The following is a 20,198-nucleotide window of genomic DNA, read 5'->3' on the forward strand; positions in this document are numbered from 1 at the left end:
TTAACTCCAATAGATTATACTCCATAGATGATACTGCTCTGCCTCCCAGAGATGTGATCAAGGGTAATTTATTTCAAGATGGACAAACAGTGAGGCTACAATGAACGGGCAATAAAAGCAGATCAGTCTTGTTTCTTAATCTGCAGATGTAGTGCAGTTGAACAACTGCCTTCGACACGGGGAGATAGAAAATAAAGCAGAGACTGCTTGGCCCAATAGGAAGACAACAGGGAAAGCCCCTGTTCAAGGAACAGAGTTTAGAAGGGGCCTGAGAAGTAACAGCAGCACACAGGCTATTTGAGCTTAAATATGAAAGTCACCAACAACTGATTTTCCAATTAGCAGTTCAATGAATGATAGTTTAAAACTAAATGTGCACAGCTCCGCCCTCTAAGGTGCTTTCTCACCCTTCCAGAATGCTCTCCAGTCACTGGCTCTGAAGTCCCACAGTGGCCTAGGGCAAGAATATAAGCTCTGAGAGCAGGCTTGTCACACTGAAAAACAAAGCTTGTGGGGGACATGAAGCAAAGGGAACCTAGGGAAAATGAGATTCAGAGGTGAAGTTGTAGGGGGAAGCAGGATTGTTAATTTTGGCTGAAAACCATGAATAATTTGATCTGTTTTTTTTACTAGTATTGGAGAAATTAAGGCCTTCAGAACTGGAATTTCCCAGTCCAGTCCAACCCCACAAGCTCAGGACTAGGGTCAAGAGGAAGCTGCACTGCTACGGAGAAAAGGAACTTTAATAATTTTGGTTTGAAGACATAAGTGATAGGATCAGCACTTTTTTTTTTCATTTGCAGTTACATATCAAGATTAACGACACTACTTAAAAAAATATTTATGTCAGGTTTAGCTCATGTATTTATTTTTCCGTCTATGTCTCTCATCTGCCAAAACTCTCAGGATGGCACACATTTTTTAAAACTAAGTATCTGCCTGCTAGGACCAGACCTGCATGTAGGCAGTTTCTATGTATCACAGATGCATTGAACCTAGTGTCTACAAAAACAGCAGCAAAGACAGCACCCATAGGCTGGCAGGCACCAAAGATACAACTCTGGTGCAGTACTGCTGGTCCTCTTTGATCCCACCACTGCAGCAGGTTAAAAAGAGGTTTCAGTGCACTTCTATGAATTGTTCTCCAACAGCATTGGGGCAAATAGTACTGTTGCAATCTGTGACTTACTTCCTTTTTGGAGAGATTTTAATTTGTCAGGATCTGCTGAGGTCCGCACGCAGCGCTCGCCTCTCACAGAGGAGCAGTGAGCTTTGGCACTGACTTTTAGGGTGAGATACCTGTCTGGTACTCACTAATGTTCCGAATGAAAGCAGCCGACTCCCAATTAGAATTTAAGAATATGCAGTTTATTAAAGGGATAAATAAATCAATTTGGGGCAGGAGGTTCAAAAAAGGGTAATCAGGAAACAATAGTAGCAATAATAATAATAATAATAATAACAACAATAACAATAATAATAATAACAACAATAATAATAATAATGAATAATGGAAAAAACAACAATAATACTATACCAAGGTAATTTCAATTAACACCACCACCACCACCCCCCGCCCAGTAATTTGAGGAATAACAATACCAATAAGGAGAAGGAGAGGAATGGGAAAAGAGGTGGTGGAGGCTGTACCTAACAGATTGTAAAAGGAATTGTGGAGACTAAGGAAGGGGCCAGGTAAGTGGGTAAAGAAGAATTAGGGGCAAGTAAATGTTTGTTTTTACCCAAATCCCAAAATGGTCAGCTGTTCTATAGTGTTTCACTGTCTTCCTGCCTCCCTGGTGGACAGATTTAATCATGCCGCAAGTGCAGGAAGAAACAGTGACTGTAGAGTCTTTGTGCTGGTCTGCAATCCAGGTGGACACTCGTTGTCCTTCACACAGGTAGGCAGCATTCCCCAGGAGCTCACAGGGACTGCTACCCTTCTCCAGCGCTCCTAAGGAACAGAGGTACCTCCCTCCTCCAGGCTGATTGACTGTATCTCCCTCAGTTTCTCTAGAGAACCAGCAGATCCCTCTGTGCACTGACCAGCAGCACCTTCTCCTGCACTTTGAAAAGCCACCACCAGCCTGGGTGCTGCAGTCCTTTTTATAAGTTGCTAAAGGTATCTTCTCGTGCTGGATTGGACTTTGCCCTCTTCCTGGGGCTCCGATCCAACCACTGTGGGTTGGCAGCAGCCTCTGGGCAGCACTTCACAAGTCAGTGAATCCTGCCAGCGGATTCCCGCCACAGGAATCTCTGCCCCAACACGGAGTCTCGTCTGCAGTTTGTGGCAGGGAGGAGAGGGGAGACAGGCAGGCCCCATGCAGGCCATGGGCAGCCATTCTGTACTTCCTCACTGCCTTGAGCCATGTAGTTATGGGAGAGGGGCGCTATCTCCTACAAGTACATATGCACTTCATCTGGGGTCTGCAATTCTTTCACCTCTGCAGTCACACTCAGGGCTCCTCATGTTGGTACTGTGTTTTTTTCTTTTATTTCTGGCAGATATCTCAGGGCACTGATTAGCAGCATCATGATGCTTTCAGGGTTTTTCAAGACTACCCCAAGCATCTCCATCTCTGGAGATTTTCACAACCTGGTGGGAGAAGGCCATGACCAATCCAAACTATCTCTTAATTTGTCCCTGCATAGGAAAGGGGGGTACACTAGAGACCCTTGTAACCTTGCTCTGTGATGCCTACTTGAAGGCAATGGCATTTTGGCCTCAAGTAGAGTTACTCTCAAGACTGAGGATTCCATCCCTTTATCTGCAGGCCCAAAGGGATAAGAACCTCAGCTTAAAATTCTGTCTTGGGACCATGGAGAACCAAATCTAACACAAATTTCAGGTAACTACACAGTATTACATCAGAGAAGCACTCCTGTAATTGCAAAACCAGCCAAGGTCCTCTCCAGACAGAAGGTGATGCTCTGGGCAAACAATATGCCCCTTCATGTCCTTCCTTGATAATTACACAGTCTATATCCAAAAATGGTTCTGAAAACTTTATTCCTTTCTTAATGCTGTAGAAATTAAGATACTGGAATCTGTACACAGCTGGTCTGCTCAGCATCACTTTATGCAATGCACTGTGACAGTAGGTCCTCAAACTAGCAACATCCAAGCTAGGGTCCCAGAAGAACCAGTCTCAGCACTGTAGATCCCTTATATTGTATTTCATTCAGTAGTTACAAAATGCATCCCAGGTACTGGAAGAAATGGTGGATGTCCATCTTTTGTTACTAGATGAGTAGCTAGGTGAGTTTTGTTACCAGCTGAGCTTTTTCCTGGGCATGGGTTTGTCACTTACAAAGCCCTGCTATCCTGCAAAGTCAGAGACCTTTGCCTCAGAGTACTTGTAACCCTTTTGTGCTGAGCTGGTACCTTAGGAGTTGGCAGCGTTTCAGAGGTCAGTACAAGAGTCCCTGCCATTCAATCAGAGCACGTATGAGGTGAATGAGAAATTCACCCAACAGAAGAGACACCAGGCTGAGGCCACCTTAATAGAATGAACCTGCAATGCAACACCTTCATCTTCACAAGGTTTGTGGGCAACAAGCGTGTAACCGGCAGCTCCTCAGAAATCCTCGCTACAGTGGTTACAGGCTCTCCTCTTGCCACCTCCCTCCCCAGTTCATTCCAGCCACCTTTCTAGGGTTGTTCAGCAAGCACACTCAAAAAACTCCTCAGCAGACACAGACTCACATTTTTGAAGGCTATAGTGTGGCTATTTTTTCATGCAAACACGTCCCTAGCAGCTTGGAAAAGAAATAGGTATATAGGTGTATAGCCCAACCCAGTTTTTCAGAAAATATAAGTTAGATGCCCCAAATCAGAGTTGTACTGGTTCTGGTCAAATTGAAGGGTCACAGTGCTCTGGCATGGCTGGACCAAGCTGCTCATTCAGCAACTTTGCTGCCCAGACAACAAGCAACTATTGAAGGACTGCTTTCCCCTCCCACACCAGTAACACTTGCAGTGTGCTCCTGCCGCCCCTCTTGTTCCACCACCCCACTGGTAACCTCAAAACAACTTCCATTCTCACACTGACTCTGCAAGTGTCTCATTAATTAATTATAAAACCATTCCTTCCTCTTTACTCTTGCCTCCCACACCCGGCCTTGCTTTTTTTGTTTGTTTGTGGTAGGCTTTTTTTTACTTCTTTTCCTAAAAGTTTCTCTTGCTTTACAGCTTCCTTCATGCCTTGCAGGCCTCCTATGAAGCACTCTCTGCTATTTGCAGCTCTCTTGCCTGTGACCATCTACACGGGACCATCATGGAGCACAGACATCTGCCACTGTAACATAACTGAGCCAAAATAAATAGCACTTCACCCATTAATTACATTTGAAGCAAAGATTTCAGGAAGAACGGGCATGGTTTATTTTATATACTCAGTCTTGCCAAAGTAATCCGGACGTATCGCTACCCACATAGGATAAAAACAAAACAAAACAAAACAGAGCTATCACTCTAACAGTAACCCTGAATTGCTTTTATATTTCTCTTAATGGAGATGCTTCACACGATCTGGAGAAACATCCTCGCGGTTTGTCACGACAGGGCGCGCGGCTCCCTCCAGCTGGGATGGCATGCTGAGGGCCCACCTCACTCTCTTACCTGCCCTCATACGACACCTTCACAGCATCCAAATCACCTACTTGTGTGTGTGTGTGGGGAAAAAAAAAAAAAAAAAGACCCACAAACACCACCAAGACGACAGAATCAGGAGGGCAGCTGATCGGGCTGCCTTTCAGGACACCGGTACACAAGCCCCCAGGACATCACCCGACAGGCTTCTGCGATCCTCAGAGGTACCGCAGATGGGGTAAAGACGCTGCCAGGTTTCACCGGAGACCTTCCAGGCCCTGAGCAGCGGGCAGGCGGGCGGCAGCAGGACGGTGACACCTCGCGGCTGAGCTCCCTCACGACCTCCCCGCAGGAGGGGCCCGGCACAGCAGCCGAGCAGCTAAAGCGGTCCTTTCCCCCTAGTGCCTAAAGAGCAGCCACGTCCTCCTCGGGACTGTCACTCAGCCCCGGCAGGAGAAGCCGCGGGTGAGGGAACAGGCCCGCCCGGCGCCCGCCCGGCGGCTCCGCCACCGCGGGAACCGTCTCCGTGGCAACGCGGGGGCGGGGAAAGCGCGGCCGTTGCCATGGGGACAGCTCCCGCGGCCCGAGCGGCCGTCCCGGCGCGTTCCCCGAGCGGCCGGGCCGGACCCCGCCATGCTGCCCGCCCGCGGCCCGCAGGCCATGGGGGCAGCGGCCCCCGCCGCCCTCTACCGCTACTGCAGCGCACCGCACGCCCTGTCCGCCCGCCCGGCCTACCGAGCGCCGCCGGAAGCCGCCGAGCCGTGAGTGCCGCTGCCCGGCGCCGCGGGCTGCGCGCCCCGAGCGGGCCCCGCCGCTTCCTCCTGCCTGCCTGCGTGCCTGCCTGCCTTCCTTCCTTCCTTCCTTCCTTCCTTCCTTCCTTCCTTCCTTCCTTCCTTCCTTCCTTCCTTCCTTCCTTCCTTCCTTCCTTCCTTCCTTCCTTCCGCCTGCCTGCCTCCCTGCCTCCCTGCCTGCCTGCCTCCCTGCCTCCCTGCCTGCCTCCCTGCCTGCCTCCCTGCCTCCCTGCCTGCCTGCCTGCCTCCTTCCCCGCCTTCCCCTGACCCCAGCCCCCTCCTCGCCCTGCCCGGCGGAGGGAATCCCCGCCTCCCGGCCGGCAGGTGGGACGCGCTGCCCCTCTCCCCGCCACTTGGGGGGAACTTGCGCCTCTGGCCTTTCCTTGTCCTTTTCCTCCGGGCTTCTCGCGGCGGGAGCAGATGGGTCGCGGCTCGGTAACCGCGGCTGCCTGTCCTTGGCGTTGCAGAGAGAAGGAGCGTTACCTAAACCTCATGTTCGACAGGAGGGTGGTGCGTGGCAACACCTACGCCCTTCGAGTCACGCCTGTGGTAGGTTTTTATGTAGATCGTGTTACAGCTTTGTTGAAGTGTGGTACGGGAAATCTGTTCCTCATTAATATTTTAACTCCCGAAGTTGTAATTTCACTTAAAATATTCCACTCAGTCACAGCCTGTGCAGTTAAACAAGCTTCTGACTGTTTTCAGCCTTCCTTTCTTTCCTGGGAACTTCTGTAGTTCTGATTTATTTTTTCCCCAGTAAGTACTTGCTTATCTCCACCCACACACACCCCCTGTTTCTTTAGTTTAACGATACTGAGCACAAGTGATTACTGCATCATCATGTGTTACTGTATGCATCCATAGGTGTCATCAGTGGGAACAGCAGGTCTTGGGAAATTAAACCTTGGGGTAGGCTTGGGCTTACTCTATAGAAGCAGAGCTAGGTGAGCCAACTGTATGCACAAGCTGCTTGTGTGGAGGCAGAAGTATTTTATTTATCCAAGAGGAGATGGTCAGTGACCTGCTACACCACGTAGATGTGCACAAATCTATGGGGCTGGGTGGAATGCAGCCAAGAGTGCTGAAAGGGCTGGTGGGAGTGCTCACCAAGTCACTTTCCATCATTTATCAGCAGCCCTGGCTGACTGGGGAGGTACCAGCAGATTGGAAATCAGCCAGTGTTACCCCTAGTATGTAAGAAGGGACGGAAGGATGATCTGGGAAATTACAGGCCTGTTAGTCTGACTTCAGTACTGGGGAAGCTGATGGAGCAGGTCATCCTGAGTACTATTATATGGTACATGCAGAACAACCAGGTGATCAGGCCCAGTCAGCATGGGTACATGAAGGGCAGGTCCTGTTTGACTAACCTCATCTGCTTCTATGACAGGGTCATCTGCTTAGTGGATGAGGGAAGGGCTGCAGGTGTTGTCTACCTTGACTTTAGCAAGGCCTCTGACACGGTTTCCCACAGCATTCTCCTAGAGAAGCTGGCTGGTCATGGCTTGGGTGGGCACACACTTCGCTGGATAAAAAATTGGTTGGATGGCTGGGCCCAAAGAGTTGTGGTCCATGGAGTTAAATCCAGTTGGCAGCCAGTCACGAGTGTGCTCCCCAGGGCTCAGTGCTGGGGCTGCTCCTGTTCAACATCCTTGTTGATGATTTGGATGAGGGGACAGAGTGCACCCTCAGTAAGTTTGCAGGTGACACTAAGTTGGGTGGGAGTGTTGATCTGCTTGAGGGGAGGGAGGCTCTGCAGAGGGATCTGGACAGGCTTGATTGATGGGCTGAGGCCAATGGCATGAGTTTCAATAAGGCCAAATGTCAGGTACTGCAATTCAGTCACAACAATCCCTGGCAGTGCTACAGGCTGGGGGAGGAGTGTCCAGCAGAGAGGGATCTGGAGGTGTTGGTTGACAGCCAGCTGAACATGAGCCAGCAGTGTGCCCAGGTGGCCAAGAAGGCCAACACCATCCTGGCTTGTATCAGGAATAGTGTGGCCAGCAGGACCAGGGGTGTGATCCTGCCCCTCTACTCGGCCTTGGTGAGGCCACATCTCGAGCCCTGTGTGTAGTTTTGTGCACTGCAGCATAGGAAGGATGTTGAGGTGCTGGAGAGGGTGCAGAGAAGGGCAACTAGGCTGATTAGAGTTCTGGAGAACAGGTTTTATGAAGAGAGGCTGAGGGAGCTGGGGCTGTTAAGCCTGGAGAAGAGGAGGCTGAGGGGAGACCTCATTGCTCTCTACAGCTACCTGAAGAGAGGTTGTAGTGAGGCAGGTGTTGGCCTCTTCTCCCTAATGGCTAGTGATAGGAGAAAAGGAAATGGGGTCAAGTTGCACCAGGGGAGGTTCAGATTGAATATTAGGAAAAATGTCTTCACAGAAAGAGTGGTGAGGCATTGGAACAGGCTGCCCAGGGAGGGGGTGGAGGCACTGTCTGTGGAGGTGCTCAAAAAACAGGTGGACATGGTGTTTCAGGGGATAGTTTAGTGGTTAGGAGTTGTAGGGCAGATAGTTGGACTTGATGATTTTGAAGGTCTTTTCCAACCTTGATGATTCTATGATTCTAAGAAGTTTGAAAATTATGTTGATTTCAACTCACAAACACAGGATGGAATTAAAAAGTTAGTATAGGGTTTTTTTGCTTCAGCAACAATAAATAACCTATAGTGTTTATCTAGCAACCAGTTCTGTTGATAATATGATCACTGCACTGAAGTCCATTTGACCTTCTTAAAGCTTTCGGTAGAAACTCTCACTTGTCAGCAAGAACATGCCATTTAAATATACTTTATCTTGCAAAGCAAAGTTCTGTGTACAATATCCACTTCCCAAGAGCAGCTAGTTGCTCTTAGTGTGAGATGCCATTCGTAGGCATCTTTAAGTAAGGGAGGATTTAGGGTCAGGGTCCAGAAAGGTAAATATGAAATGCCAGATTTGTGGTATTAAAATCAAACAACAACCTGCATTTTCTTGGATAGAGAAATCAGTATAATTTCCCAGTACAAAGGGTATTCTGTTTCATGGATATTTTTTCTTCTTCATCCCTGCTCAGAGTACCCAGCCCGATCCCCTTGAGATTCGAAGGCGGAGGGAAGCATGGAAGAGAGCACTGGCTAGAAAGCGTGCAAAAGAGCAGCTGGAAATAAGAACACCTGAGCCTGTGGAAGGCAGAGAGCACGTTGAAGTGCAGACAGGTAAAAGGCTGATTTTCTTTTTAATTCCTCTGAAAACAAAACTTGCTGATTTATATTCACGTACTAAATTGATTATAGAGTTGGTAGAATCACATAGGGTTAAAGTCGGAATCATAGAATTCTAAAATCAGCAGCCTTCTAATCCTTTCTGTTATAAACCCTTATTTTTAGTTGTATTTCATAAATTTGGCTAATTAGTGACATTTTCCAAGAGGCTCCGTTTTTTTTTAGTTTTCACTGTACATTCTTGAACACTAGTCAAAACTTCATTTATTCTTTCCTTTTCCAGTATCATCAGAGAAGTCTGGTATATGCTTAAAATTGAGGGAATTAAAAAAAAATTTTGCTTAAGGGTGCAGTCTCATGTAAGAGTAAGACTACTGCTAAAAACTGGGGGGAACATCCTAATTTAGACTAGGAAACTTCCCTATTTATGGAAGAACAATTTTATTTGGAGGAAAACCAAAATTTAGCAGTGGAGTAATCATGTGGTGAGTGTAATGTATTGCTGTGCCCTCTGAAAATAATTTCAGATTGGACTGACTTAGAAACTGAGAAAACAGCTGAGTTATATGCTAATCAGACATGGTCTTTGATTTCTGAGTGTTCCTTCTGCCTCAGCCCTTCTGTACCTCCTACACCACCTCCAATACACACAGCAGCTTTTCACCATTGAAGTACTGTTGGATGCAAAAGGAGCATGGAAGTCTTGGGCTTGCATCCTTCCCACTGACCAAAGCAGGTAATTTTAAGTACTCCACACACCTGTCACATTACAGAGAACGTACTATCAGATGGCCTATGTAACAAACTGGTCTGTATTTGAAGTTCAAGTGTCTTTTTTTTTTTACTTTATAGAAGACAGTGTATTGCACTCTTTGGTGGACATAATTCACCTTGCAGAGTCATAAAAAATAATCAAACTTGCAGCAATCATTGTGCTTTTTTTTTCTAGACCGGTATTTGGAAGAGATTAGTGACCAGATAATAGAGGTTGATAGAGAGTGTCAAACAGATGCATTTTTGGATAGACCACCCACTCCACTCTTCATACCAGCCAAATCAGGAAAAGATGTGGCCACAGAAATAGGAGAAGGAGAGGTATGAAGCTAAGTCAGGTCTGCAAGTGCTGTCAAAACATGTTTCCCATACAAAACATGCTTCTGATGCAAAATTGAGGCAGAAACAGAAAGGAACTTATCCTCATATAACATTTAAAAAAAAAAAAGTCCCCAATGTCTGCTGTGAGGCTAAGTGCACCATTAAGGAGGGTGCTTCTCCACGTGCACTGTTCTGCTGCTTTCAGCTATGATGAACTACAATGTTGAGAAATGCTCTCCCCTGTAGAAATAGTGCCCAGCCCAGGAAGGGGTTGGGGACAGAGAAGTGGACAGAAACAGGGTCCAGGTGAGTGCTGTGCTTCTCCCTGGCAGCACCCACAGTAGCTGTGGTAGGGTATGTGGTGTCTCATTCAGCCCACCCATCTCTTAGCCCCTAGCCCCATTCATGCTTCTTGCCTTAGCCAACACTAGCTTAGCTGACCCCCCCCACCTGCACTTCCCAGTCCTGCCTTCAGCACAAGAGCTTTGTTAATCTGCATTTTCTCAGTGTCAAGATGTTGAGAGTGATCGTGATTAAGGGTAATTTATCTCTGTTTCCCTGATTCCCATCCTCAGCTTTTTGACTTTGACATTGAAGTCAAGCCGATCATGGAAGTGTTGATTGGGAAAACGATTGAGCAAGCTTTGCTGGAAGTGATGGAGGAAGAAGAGCTGGCCCAGCTGAGGGCACATCAGCGTGCCTATGCAGAGCTGCGGAACGCAGAGCTTGCTGAAGTACAGCGCCTGGAAGAGCAGGACAGGAGATACAGAGAGGAGAAGGTAGGACTTCCTAAAAGCAGAGCAGGCCTGGCTGAATGCTTATTAGAAGAAAGAAAACCATTTCTAGTACTACAGAATGATAAGCTGTGAAATAAGCTGGATGTGCCCAAAAGGGTATTGTAACGTTTGAAATGCCTCAAAGCATTTTGGTACCATATAGCTGCTCTCTGCCATTAGCTCTCATGCACCAGCACCATGCTGTTACGTTTATTTGGAGCTGTCATGCTCCAGTGACCTGGTGTATTCAAACACCTGATGGAGAGGCCAAAAGCAACAAAACAACTTTTGTACCTGATTAAGTGTTTTCATTATAGTAACTGCTAAATTACTAGTCTCAGAGCTTGAAAATAAGAGAGGCACCTCCTAGACTTTCACACAGAATGCATGCACCTACTGCATGTGCACACATACCTCTCAAGATCTCCCAGTGTACAGTACTACATTAGTACTATCCAGTAAATAGAAAGGGCAACTCTGAATTACTCCGTTTCATCAGCCTTATATACCTGGGTTGTTTTTTTTCCCATGTTTTACTGGACCAATTTGAGTTCTAATATTTAATTATATCAAACAGGATATAAAATTGGAAAGATGAAAAGGTCAGGAAATCCTGACCCAGCTTCAGCTAATTCCAAGGCCTGTGATCAGCTTTATCTGCAATAATAAAGCAAAGAGTCATGAAATCAGTGCATACTAAGGTATCAGAGAACGATTGAATTTGGCCAGCTACAAGTCCCTTATTTTACAGACTTGCCAAATTCAGAAAAGGTATACCAACGGGACACATTTCTTCTGCTCCTTGTAGACTGAGCACAGGCTTCCTTTCAAACACTTGTTTTTGTGAAAGTCTGAGACATGTTGTATCAGTACTCTTGATTATCTTTGATATTTATGACTCTTACACTGATGCTTTTTTGAAGTCTAAATCAAAGAAGTAACAGCTAAAGGCCTGAAGGTTTTACGTGCAATATTGTCTTGACAGCAACGTCGCAAACTCCAGCACATGCAAATGCTGCAGAAACAGAAAGAAACCACAGAGAAAATTGCAGCTCGGGCATTCACTAAGCATTACCTGTCTGATCTCATTCCCTCTGTTTTAAACAATCTTCGTGAGAGTGGTTTTTTCTATGATCCTATACAAAGAGGTTGGTATTATAATTTTTTAAAAATATGTGAACTGAGTAATGTAAAGGTCAAATCAAACATAAGTCATAGTTTATTGTCCAGTGATTTAGAATCATGTCACAAGTCTTTGTTTGTATTTGTGGTTGAAGAGAGAGTTTCCGAACTCAAATTTTTAAAACAAAATTATTGGTCATCTGTACAAGCAGTCAAGAAAAGAGAAAGCTGACAGTGTTACAATGAGAAGACCTGCTTTTTAACTGGAGATAAATAAATGGGTGATTAGGACTGGCAGCACAGAGAGAGAGAGCTCCAAACTGAAGTAAATATATTTAGATAGGACAGGCAAAGAAATCTGTATGTCATTTTGAATCTTCATTAATGGTTACTAGAGCAATGGAGAAATTAGTCAATTAGGCCATGAAAATAGTATCAGAGCTGTAAATTGGTGACTTCCAAGTTTTTAGAATCAGCAGCATTTCTTATGGGTTACCTTGCTGCACCCCACTTCCCCAGGCCCTGCACAGGTGCCTAGACCACAGCTTGGGAATGGATAAACTCTCTCCAGAATGAGTCATGAGGCAAATGCAGAAACTGAGTGTATTGTGCAAACAGGGTAGGCTTTGGGACCATGGAGTACAGAAAGCATCATTTGAGAATGACATGGGTAAGCAAGAGCTCTTTAGTCAGAGGGAGCAAATGCTTCCAGCAGATCAGAAGCCAGACGTCTTTGGAAAGCAAGGCAGGAAATGTTATTCTCCTGACTTTTTTCAGGATAGTTATTTTCATCTCACTGGAACATTACTGTGTATCTCATCTGTGCTAACCCTTGAAGGGTGCCAGACCTCTTTAAAAATCACTGCAGTTAAGAGGACTCTGCTTTGGGTCCATTAACAATGAGGAATCTCAGTGAGGTAGGAGATAAGAAACCCAACAACACCTGAGAGATTTCTTCTGTCTCTTGCAAACCAAGTGTCTTTTGGCAAGGATGTTCATCCTTGATGATCGTAGCAAATGAAAAACAGGCCCAAGATCCTGTCTCTCATCCTTAATAAAATGACATTTTTTTCCTTCTTCCTTCCTGCTAAATGCTTACAGATATTGAGACGGAATTCTTTCCATGGCTGATGACAGAAGTGGAAGAAACACTAGAGAAGAAGGTTCTGGGGAGAACAATGCTTGACTGTAAGTTACCAAATCCTGGAATGTCATCTGGGCTACTTGATGTTTATGATTGTGTCATTTATCAAGAACTCCAGGTACCCATGGCTTTTGGTGTTTGTTTGTTTTTTTTACTATATTAAAACATTTTTAGTGTTGGAAAACAACTACTACAAACATCTAGGTAATCGGTTTTCAGCTGAAATAATAGAATTGTCAGTCATGCTGTACTACCCTCTCTCTGCTGGCTTTATACTGTTTGAGATGTGTTGATGCTGGGAGATCTGAAACCTTTGACGGGAGCAGAATGGTTAAACAACACCAATTATTTTCTTTGCTGTAAAACTTTTATTTCTCGTGTTAGACAGTCATCATTGCTGTGCTGTTCTCTGGAGTGTGCTTGATTGTGCCAGTGGGAACAGAAAAGCCCATCTGTCTACAGCCACCAGTATATCATAAAAGTCTCTTGTTTGTGTAAGCTCCCTGAACTATGGAGTAATATGTTCATCTTCCATGAAAAGACAAGAGAAGGGTGTTTGTGGTCCATGGTTGACTGAGAAGTCAGGTGACCAACACTTTTCATCAAAACAAGGGCTTACCTCCTCAGCAGTCAATAACCATGTCCTTTCTTTTCAAATAGATTAAAACGTCAGTCTTCTCTTGGACTAGTTCAAGCTAAGTATTCAGGTTCTTTTATTAGTCAGTCCTCAGAGGCTGTAGTTTAAATACTTGGACAACCTAAACTCTGTCATGTGTGGAAACAGAATTATGATTAACATGTGTCCACCGTGGTGGTCCTGGATCAAACCTGTTGAGTTACATCTTTTATTTCTATGGTTTTCCTCCTGCTGTGATTTTGGGTTTGAGTTACAACTGGGTTTGTTTCCTTTGGGTATATTTTCAGTTTAACCAGGATCCTTATTAGGGTATAATTTGGATAGTTACAGCTGGTCTGTTAGGTGTTTTATCCTATGACATTTGTGCTGGTAGGTACGCTCAAGGATCACTTCTTCATGTAGGTCTTCAGAAGGGAGGGAATTTTCTCTCATTTTAAGAAAGAAGTATTGTATGTGACTATTGAAAAATCATCCCAAAGAGAATGTTGCTGCAGGATACACCATTGATGACAATGTCTGTCATATTAGAGTGCAAACCTTATGAGGAGTGTCTGAAGGAACTGGGGTTGTTTAGCCTTGAGGAGGCTGATGGGGCACCTTGCCACTCTCTACAACTACCTGGAAGGAGGTTATAGTGAGGTGGGGGTTCCTCTCTTCTCCCAAGTACTATAGTACAAAAGGAAAGGGGGTCAAGTTGCACCAGGGGAGGTTTAGATGAGATATTAGAAAAAAATTCTTCACTGAAAGCATAATCAAACACTGCAACAGGATGCCCAGGGAGGTGACTGAATCACCATCCCTGGAGGTGTCTTGTAGATGCGGTGCTTGGGGACATGGTTCAAGCACTGGTCTTGGTAGAGTTAATGGTTGGTAGAGTTAGGTTATGGTTGGACTCAATCTTAAAGGTCTTTTCCAACCAAAAACATTGTGTGATATTCCTGTTAAGTCTCTGTTTTTAATATTTTAACCAGATATTGTGGTCTTGCACCAGTTCTAAGATAACACAAAGCAGCTGAAGCAGACCAATAAGTAATACCAGCAGCCCCCATTTCATTTACCCTCTGCATTTTCTGACTTACACCAAATCACCAACTGTTGAGTACACATCACCTCTGCAAAAGGAAATGCAAATTAGATTCTCCAAGTTTTGTAGAGGCAGACACAGCGTCGCTGAGACAGTTTGTGGTTTCTTCCCCACCTTACACAAAAGCGTAGGAAAAATCTGCGAGTATCTATTTTTAACATTTTTTAATTAATACTTTACTTATTTTGTCACTGTCCAATAAAAGAGCTGTGAACTAAAAGGGAAGCACCCACAGTGTAAGGGGGCTATGTTTGTCCTCTCAGAGATAACCATTTCTTCTTTTACTTGGCCAAGTCAACCCATGAATTAACAATGAAGCTCTCTTTAGTACCTGTACATTGTCCATTTTTCTGTGTTAAACCTCTCTTTATTAATTGTTGGCCTCTATTTTTCATGATGCAAATGATTTAGATTTAGATGATGCAAATCAAAGTGAGTGTTGAATTTTTTTTCTTGTGTTCTTTGATTTGGAAGAGGCATCATGTTTAGAAAAATTTATGAGGGCTAAACAGCCAAAATAATAAAGAATAAATAATAAAGAATAGGTGCTCTATAGCTGCTTTTTGGGAAGAGAAAATCCTTTGATGACTCTCATAGACCAAATATTTCCCACTGCCAAAGCCATCAATCTGTGTGCAGCCTGGCTAGTCCCTGTTCCTGGTGGGCTCACCCCCTTCAAAAGTGAGGAACTACTGTGAGGAAATGAACAAACCAATCCAGGTAAACCCTTTCAAATGCTTTCAGTGTCAACTGCTCATTTGGCTGGAACCAGGCTACAGCAGCAGGGATGTTTTTTCTCATTCAGATATTATTTTCAGTGTTATTTTGGGTAATTTTCATGGTTTAAGAAATTATAATGCAATAATATATAAAATAATCTCAAATTATAAGTTTTTCCCTCCATGTTTGTTAATGATGGCTTTCTGTGTTTCAGCCTTGATTCGTACAGTGGTTGAAAAACGCTTAGATGCATTTAGCCATAAACCTCTGTCTGAGAAGACAGAGGCACCTGCTGAAGAGCCCAAGCTAACAGATGCAGCACCCCAGGTGGCTGGTAAGGCAGATGTGGCTGACCAAGCACAAGCAGTCACAGAGGAAAAAGAGATTGACCAACCTGTTTCTGAGGACCAGCCTTCACAACAGATCTCTTTCCAGTCTGAAGAAGCAGATCAAGCAGAAACAGAGGATCTGAAAACTGAGTAACCAGCAGGCAAGTCATCAAGTACAGGGAGATGAATGGCTTAGCTGAAAGAAGAAAGGAATTCCTCTCTATTTACAAGTATTGTGCCCTAGCCATGCTGAAGGATGAAGCTAAGCAAAGGTAAACCATTAAAGTATGTTTTCCATATGTGGAGATTGCTCATTTCAGGCTGTAAGAATCAAGAGAGAGGTTACTAGTGCATTGAATGGCAATGAAATTCTATCCCCTTCTGCACAATCCAATCCATCAAAAACCCGGAATGTTCATAGTTGAAAAATAATGCTGTTCCACACCCCGTGCTAGAAGGTCATCAGAAGGACACTGAGAGCATCCTAATAAACTTTGCAAGTGCTTTGATAACATTCTCAGAACAGAGTTTCCTTACTTTCCCTATTTGGGAAGATAGCTGCTTCAGCACATAGATACATTTCTTTTCACTCATGTTCGTCTCTCCTTTCCTGGCAAACGTGGATGGGCATCTCAGCAGGTATCGGAGCAAAGGCTCTTATTCCTGAAGTTCTTCACGTTCAAAGATTTATCTGCCACTGGAAATTTCTGCCAGTGCAAAATCCATAGCCTTCTGACTCCCGGAGGAGTGGTAAGGGGCTGAAGCCACACCCTAAGTCTCAGTTTTCTTCATAATTGTCCTTTCCCACTGGTTCACTGGAAATGGTACTGGACATGACTGACAAAACACAGCTGAACTGCCACGTGTATCTGTCAGTTCACAGGCCAATTCCACAAGTGGGCCATTCCCCCTCATAAAAGTATATCTGCACTACTCCTGTTTTTTATTTGATTGCTCGAAATTTTACTTAAGTGTTGAATTATTCTGTTTAAATAGGTTGTGGCATTATGTTTTCTTAAATTATTATTAAAAAAATGAATTGCATGTCCTGCTTTTTTATTTCATTAGAATGTATAGATACAAGTCAAGCATTGTATATTGCATTGTGGTTTGCTGTAACAGGTTGTTTTTATGGGGCCATGCAGGTGTGAAGCTTTATACTGCCCTGGCAGTTTTCCATTAATAGCCCTTGAATTCAGCCCCAGACATGGGCAGGGTGGCAGAGGAGGTGACCCCTTGCATCCTGTCGGTCACTGGAGAAGTGGAAAACCTTGAGCAACAATAAGAAGGGGAAAAGGGAAATGGGGTAATGGCATAGCTGTCATCTGTCTGGGCTGATGCTGGCAGACATGCTGGTGGTGAGGCACAGGCCTTGCTGCTGGCAGGGTGGCTCTGGGGCTGGCAGGCAGGTGGCTGAGGAAGCCGCTCCAGCCGGCCACGGTACAAACACCACCACTCTTAACACCACCTCTCCACAGGGACCCCTCCGGACGCTCTTTTCCTCAAATTTCCATATCTCTGGGCTGTGTCGCCAGCAGCAGCTGTCCCCGGCAGGCGGGTAAGGCCGCCGAGTGGCCAGCTCTGCACCTTCGGTGGCCCGGGGGAGGCCCGGGGGTCTGCAGCTCCCGGCCCCTGCTCAGAGCCGCAGCTGCACCCTCGGGTGTGCGTGGGGTGCCGAGCGGGGAGGGCACAGAGGGAGCCGAGAGGGGACAGAGGGAGCGGGGAGGGCACAGAGGGAGCCGAGAGGGGACAGAGGGAGCGGGGAGGGGACAGAGGGAGCCGAGAGGGGACAGAGGGAGCGGGGAGGGCACAGAGGGAGCCGAGAGGGGACAGAGGGAGCGGGGAGGGCACAGAGGGAGCCGAGAGGGGACAGAGGGAGACGGCGCTGCCGGCACTAGAGGGCAGGACAGCCCAGAGCAATCCCGCCGAGGAGGGACAGGCAGACACTGATGTTACACAGGGCACGTTACACACCCTGCAACAGTGACACCCGCCTGGACTTCCCCCGCTGATAAACCCCAAAGGCGTCGATCTTTTGCAAAATCTACTGGTAAGATGAGCAACCAACACCTGGGGTCACCCTACACTGTCCATACTAAGATCACAGACTGATAGTTAGAAGGGACCTTTAAAGATCATCTAGTTCCAACCCCCTCTGCCATTGGCAGGGACACCTCCCACAAGACCAGGTTGCTCAAAGTGCTGGTCAACATGGCCTTGAACACATCTAGTGATGGGGCACCCACAGCTTCTCTGGGCAACCTGGATTTCAAGGCTTTCTGACTGCAGCAGTTCAGTATTTCCATGCCATCAACCCATCTCTGGGCTGACCTGTTCAGAATAAATTTCAGCAGAGCTGTTTCAGCCTGTCCTTTGAATGAGATTGGAGGAAAAATGCATTTCCCTGCCTATATTCAACCATCTTTTCAGATGATAAGCAATTCCATAAGCAACTCAACGTATCTGTGTGCTGGAACCAGAACGTAGGCTTCTGGCTGCTTTCTCTGGACACAAAGTTCATTTTAGCATTGAACTGCATCCAAAGGACCACCTGTAGCATGGAGGAGTTGAGCTGCTACCCCACCTAGTCCTGTCCAGGCTGAGTACCTGTTAGTAAAGGCCTAAACAGTGGTATGTGTGCACAGTGAGACTTCCTATCTTTGTGTGATTTTATCGAAAGCAGCTGGTTGCAATATGGCTGTATTCACATGGTTTCCATTGATTGATTTCTCTGCAAAAAGCCAAATCATTACTCCAACAACCAGCTCAGCAGTTTAGCTCCATGTTTACATCAACACTTGCATGAGAAGTAGGAAAGACTAAGAATTACTGCCTGACCCTGACCGATTTAGTTTGGGAATCCCTGGAGGTGTGTAAAAGGTGTGTAGTGCGGTGTTTAGGGACATGGTTTAGCACCAGACTTGACAGACTTTGATTAATGGTTGATCTTAAAGGTCTTTTCCAACCAAAATTATTCTAAGACTCCTCTTAATACTGATGGACCAAACTGGAATCTCCACATTTCTCCTTTGCACTCTGACAGACTGGGAACATTTTGTTGGGACTATAATTCATGGCTTGTTTGCTGCTGGCAGAAATCACCGACTTCAAAGAGCTGGGGAGACGACAGATAAAAAGCAAATACCTGTGTTTGTTTGCTTGTATGTGTGTGTTAAACATGAATCTCACCTTATCTTTATTTCACGGCTACAGCTTTGGGAGCCCACAGACGCTGTATTACTTTAACAACAATATACAGCAACAGCCCTGTGGTGTTCACAGAGCCATGAAGATTCCTGTCCTGCCCTCCATCAGGAGACACCCTTAGACCAAGAGAACAATATGAACTGTAGGCAAATAGTGAAACTACTCCAGTGTGGTTTCTCACTGCCAGAATTGCTTTACTGGTACCCATGAGAAGCCTGGCGTGGCCTGGAGTACATTTCAGTGCTTTAGCTGTCATGCTGCTGTATTGCACCATTAGTGTAGTTAGAAATTGCCCAGTGTCGCCTCATTCCTCCTCAGCCTCACCAGGAACATTTGGCCCTCTCAAATTGCCCAGGCCTGGGCTATCAATGTATGATAATAGTAGTATGCACACATCTTCACTGGCAGTTTAAGTGAAGAAATTTGACAGTGAACTGTAGTAGCCATGCTAGTGGCATATCCCATGCTATGTGCTGCTACGGGGTTCAGGATTTCTGACAAAAAGTCTGGCTGAGCAGCTGTTGAAATAATGCTTGAAACTGCCCCAGAAAGATTACTTTATCTGTCAGAGTCCTAACTGGATCTTGCAGCCATTGCTGAGACAAGATGTACTGTTAAAATATGACCTAGCCGTGGAATCTGCCTCAACAGGAGTTGCTTTGCCAATTGAAGTTTTATCTACTTTAAACATAGGGTGTTTTTTTTTTTTTTAAGATGAAGACGTGTTGCAAAGCACTCACGTACGGTGGCCTACGGACTACATCTAGGAGATTATTTCATGGGCAAGCACACCAGAAGGCCAACCATTAACATTTTAATCAACGGTAACTAATCAATCAATCAAACGCATTTGTCTCGAACAGATCTGACATAACGCTGAAGTTACCTCCACTTCCCAAAAACACATCTGGCTTGTAACAAGTTTCCCGGCAGCGTCGTGGCAGGGGAAGCCCTGGGGCACCAGCGGCAGAGCCCCCCGGCCCGGCCCGGCCCGGCCCGGCCCGGCCCGGCCCCGAGCGCAGCCCCGCGCCGCCCCTCCCGCCCAGCGGCCGCTCCGCCGTGGCGGGGCGGGGGGGTGTCCCGCCCGCCCTCAGGCCGCCCGCCCCGCCCCGCCCCGCCCCGCAGGCGTCTCCCCGGGCCGGGCAGCGCCGCGGGGACGGGAGGAGCCGCCGCCGCTGCGCTCCCCGGCCGGGCGCTGGGGGAGCGGGCGGCGCCCGCGGAGCTGGGCCATGAGGTGAGCGGGGACGGCAGGTGAGCGGGGGCGGGGTGCGGGGCCGGGCCGGGGTGCGGGGCCGGGCCCCTTGGGGCAGCGGGGAGCCCGCGGCGGGGGCTGAGGGGCGGGGGCCGGGTGGGTGGGTGGGTGGGGGGCAGCGCCGAGCGCAGGGCCGGGCGGGCCGCCCGCCCCCCGCAGGAAAGCGGATTGCGCCACATGTGTCCGCCTTCGGGAGGAGACTTCTCTAGTTGTTGTTTTTTGTGTTGGTTTCCCCCTTCCCCTCAACTT

At 46.6% G+C, this 20,198-nt stretch overlaps 2 protein-coding genes across 3 annotated transcripts in view; both read left to right on the forward strand.

Annotated features, from left to right (window-relative positions):
- Positions 1–5,197: 5,197 nt before the first annotated feature.
- On the forward strand, positions 5,198–16,534 carry RSPH3 (radial spoke head 3). The gene is made up of 8 exons (XM_051615664.1): positions 5,198–5,352; positions 5,850–5,931; positions 8,436–8,577; positions 9,533–9,678; positions 10,254–10,457; positions 11,440–11,602; positions 12,678–12,764; positions 15,376–16,534. Exons 1-8 carry the CDS (start codon positions 5,225–5,227, stop codon positions 15,642–15,644), a joined length of 1,221 nt encoding a protein of 406 aa, XP_051471624.1. The 5' UTR covers positions 5,198–5,224; the 3' UTR covers positions 15,645–16,534.
- A 3,312-nt stretch (positions 16,535–19,846) lies between these two features.
- Positions 19,847–20,198, forward strand: part of PLAGL1 (PLAG1 like zinc finger 1) — a 48,410-nt gene continuing 48,058 nt past the window's right edge. The window contains exon 1 of one of the 2 annotated variants that reach the window (XM_051615652.1): positions 19,847–19,948. The gene's annotated coding sequence lies outside the window, so the exon portion shown is untranslated. The remainder of the gene's footprint in view (positions 19,949–20,198) is intronic. The other variant, XM_051615653.1, reaches the window with a different exon arrangement.

Source organism: Apus apus, chromosome 3 (genome assembly GCF_020740795.1).
Source record: "Apus apus isolate bApuApu2 chromosome 3, bApuApu2.pri.cur, whole genome shotgun sequence".
Lineage (NCBI taxonomy): Eukaryota > Metazoa > Chordata > Aves > Apodiformes > Apodidae > Apus > Apus apus.